The sequence below is a fragment of the Phaethon lepturus genome, unplaced genomic scaffold, assembly GCF_000687285.1.
Source record: "Phaethon lepturus isolate BGI_N335 unplaced genomic scaffold, ASM68728v1 scaffold23597, whole genome shotgun sequence".
Classification (NCBI taxonomy): Eukaryota; Metazoa; Chordata; class Aves; order Phaethontiformes; family Phaethontidae; genus Phaethon; species Phaethon lepturus.
The window spans coordinates 2,398-3,336 of NW_010554340.1; the positions used below are offsets into that span (position 1 = coordinate 2,398).

Genomic DNA, 939 nt, shown 5'->3' on the forward strand with positions numbered 1-939 from the left:
TCCGTGGCATTTTCTGAACTCTAGTGTCCCATCCCTGCCCCATAGGTGACCCCGTCCCCATTTTGATGCCATTCATTCCATGGATCTAAGGTATGTTGTACATACTGCCCAGAGTTGTCTTGCAAGTTAAGGCTTCCCTTTACTATAAGACTATAAATAATAAAAAAAACCCCAAACTTATTTTATCCTTCCCCATGATAGCTGCGTGTTTTTGGGGCGGGAGTGGAGGGGGCACCAGGGCAGCTCCCAGCTCGGGCTGGAAAAAGCCCAAGCTCGGCGTCACCTCCGCTAAGGCTTCCCTTTACTATAAGACTATAAATAATAAAAAAAACCCCAAACTTATTTTATCCTTCCCCATGATAGCTGCGTGTTTTTGGGGCGGGAGTGGAGGTGGCACCAGGGCAGCTCCCAGCTGGGGCTGGAAACAGCCCAAGCTCGGTGTCACCTCCTGCCTCACGTCCCTAGGGCCACCATGGGTGGCACGGAGGTGGTGGCAGCTATGTGCCCTCCCTGTGCACAGGAGAGACAGCAGCTGTGGGTTCTGGTTTATTGATGCTAAAAGATGTGCCACATCCCATCTCCCCCTCAGCCAGCTCAGCTCCTGCCAGGAGGGCAGCAGGGCACCTGGCATGGCGTCAGGGGCAGCAGGAGCTGGCAGCCATGAGGCAGGCCGGTTTTTGGTATTGCTAGCACCCTGAGGACCTCGCTCTGCCCATCTGTGCCAAGACACCGCAGCGACTCCCCACCAGACCTGGGCAGGGCTGCTCTGCACAGTCCGGGGGCAGCAGGGCCCCTAGTCAGCAGCGTCCACCGGCTCTAGACAGGGCACAGGCTGCTGCAAGAAGTACATCACCGCTCTTACCACCCTGTCCGGGGTGATGTTGTAGACGGGGTGCGTGGCCTGCTGCAAGAGAGAGAGAGAGAGAGAGGGCTAATGCC

The 939-nt window shown here is 56.4% G+C and overlaps 1 protein-coding gene across 1 annotated transcript in view; it reads right to left on the reverse strand.

Annotated features, from left to right (window-relative positions):
• Nucleotides 1-793: 793 nt before the first annotated feature.
• Nucleotides 794-939, reverse strand: part of LOC104624461 (protein farnesyltransferase subunit beta-like) — a gene marked incomplete at its 5' end in the record, with an annotated part of 953 nt that continues 807 nt past the window's right edge. The window contains one exon of the mRNA XM_010291831.1: nt 794-904. Coding sequence (XP_010290133.1) covers nt 794-904 — 111 coding nt within the window. The remainder of the gene's footprint in view (nt 905-939) is intronic.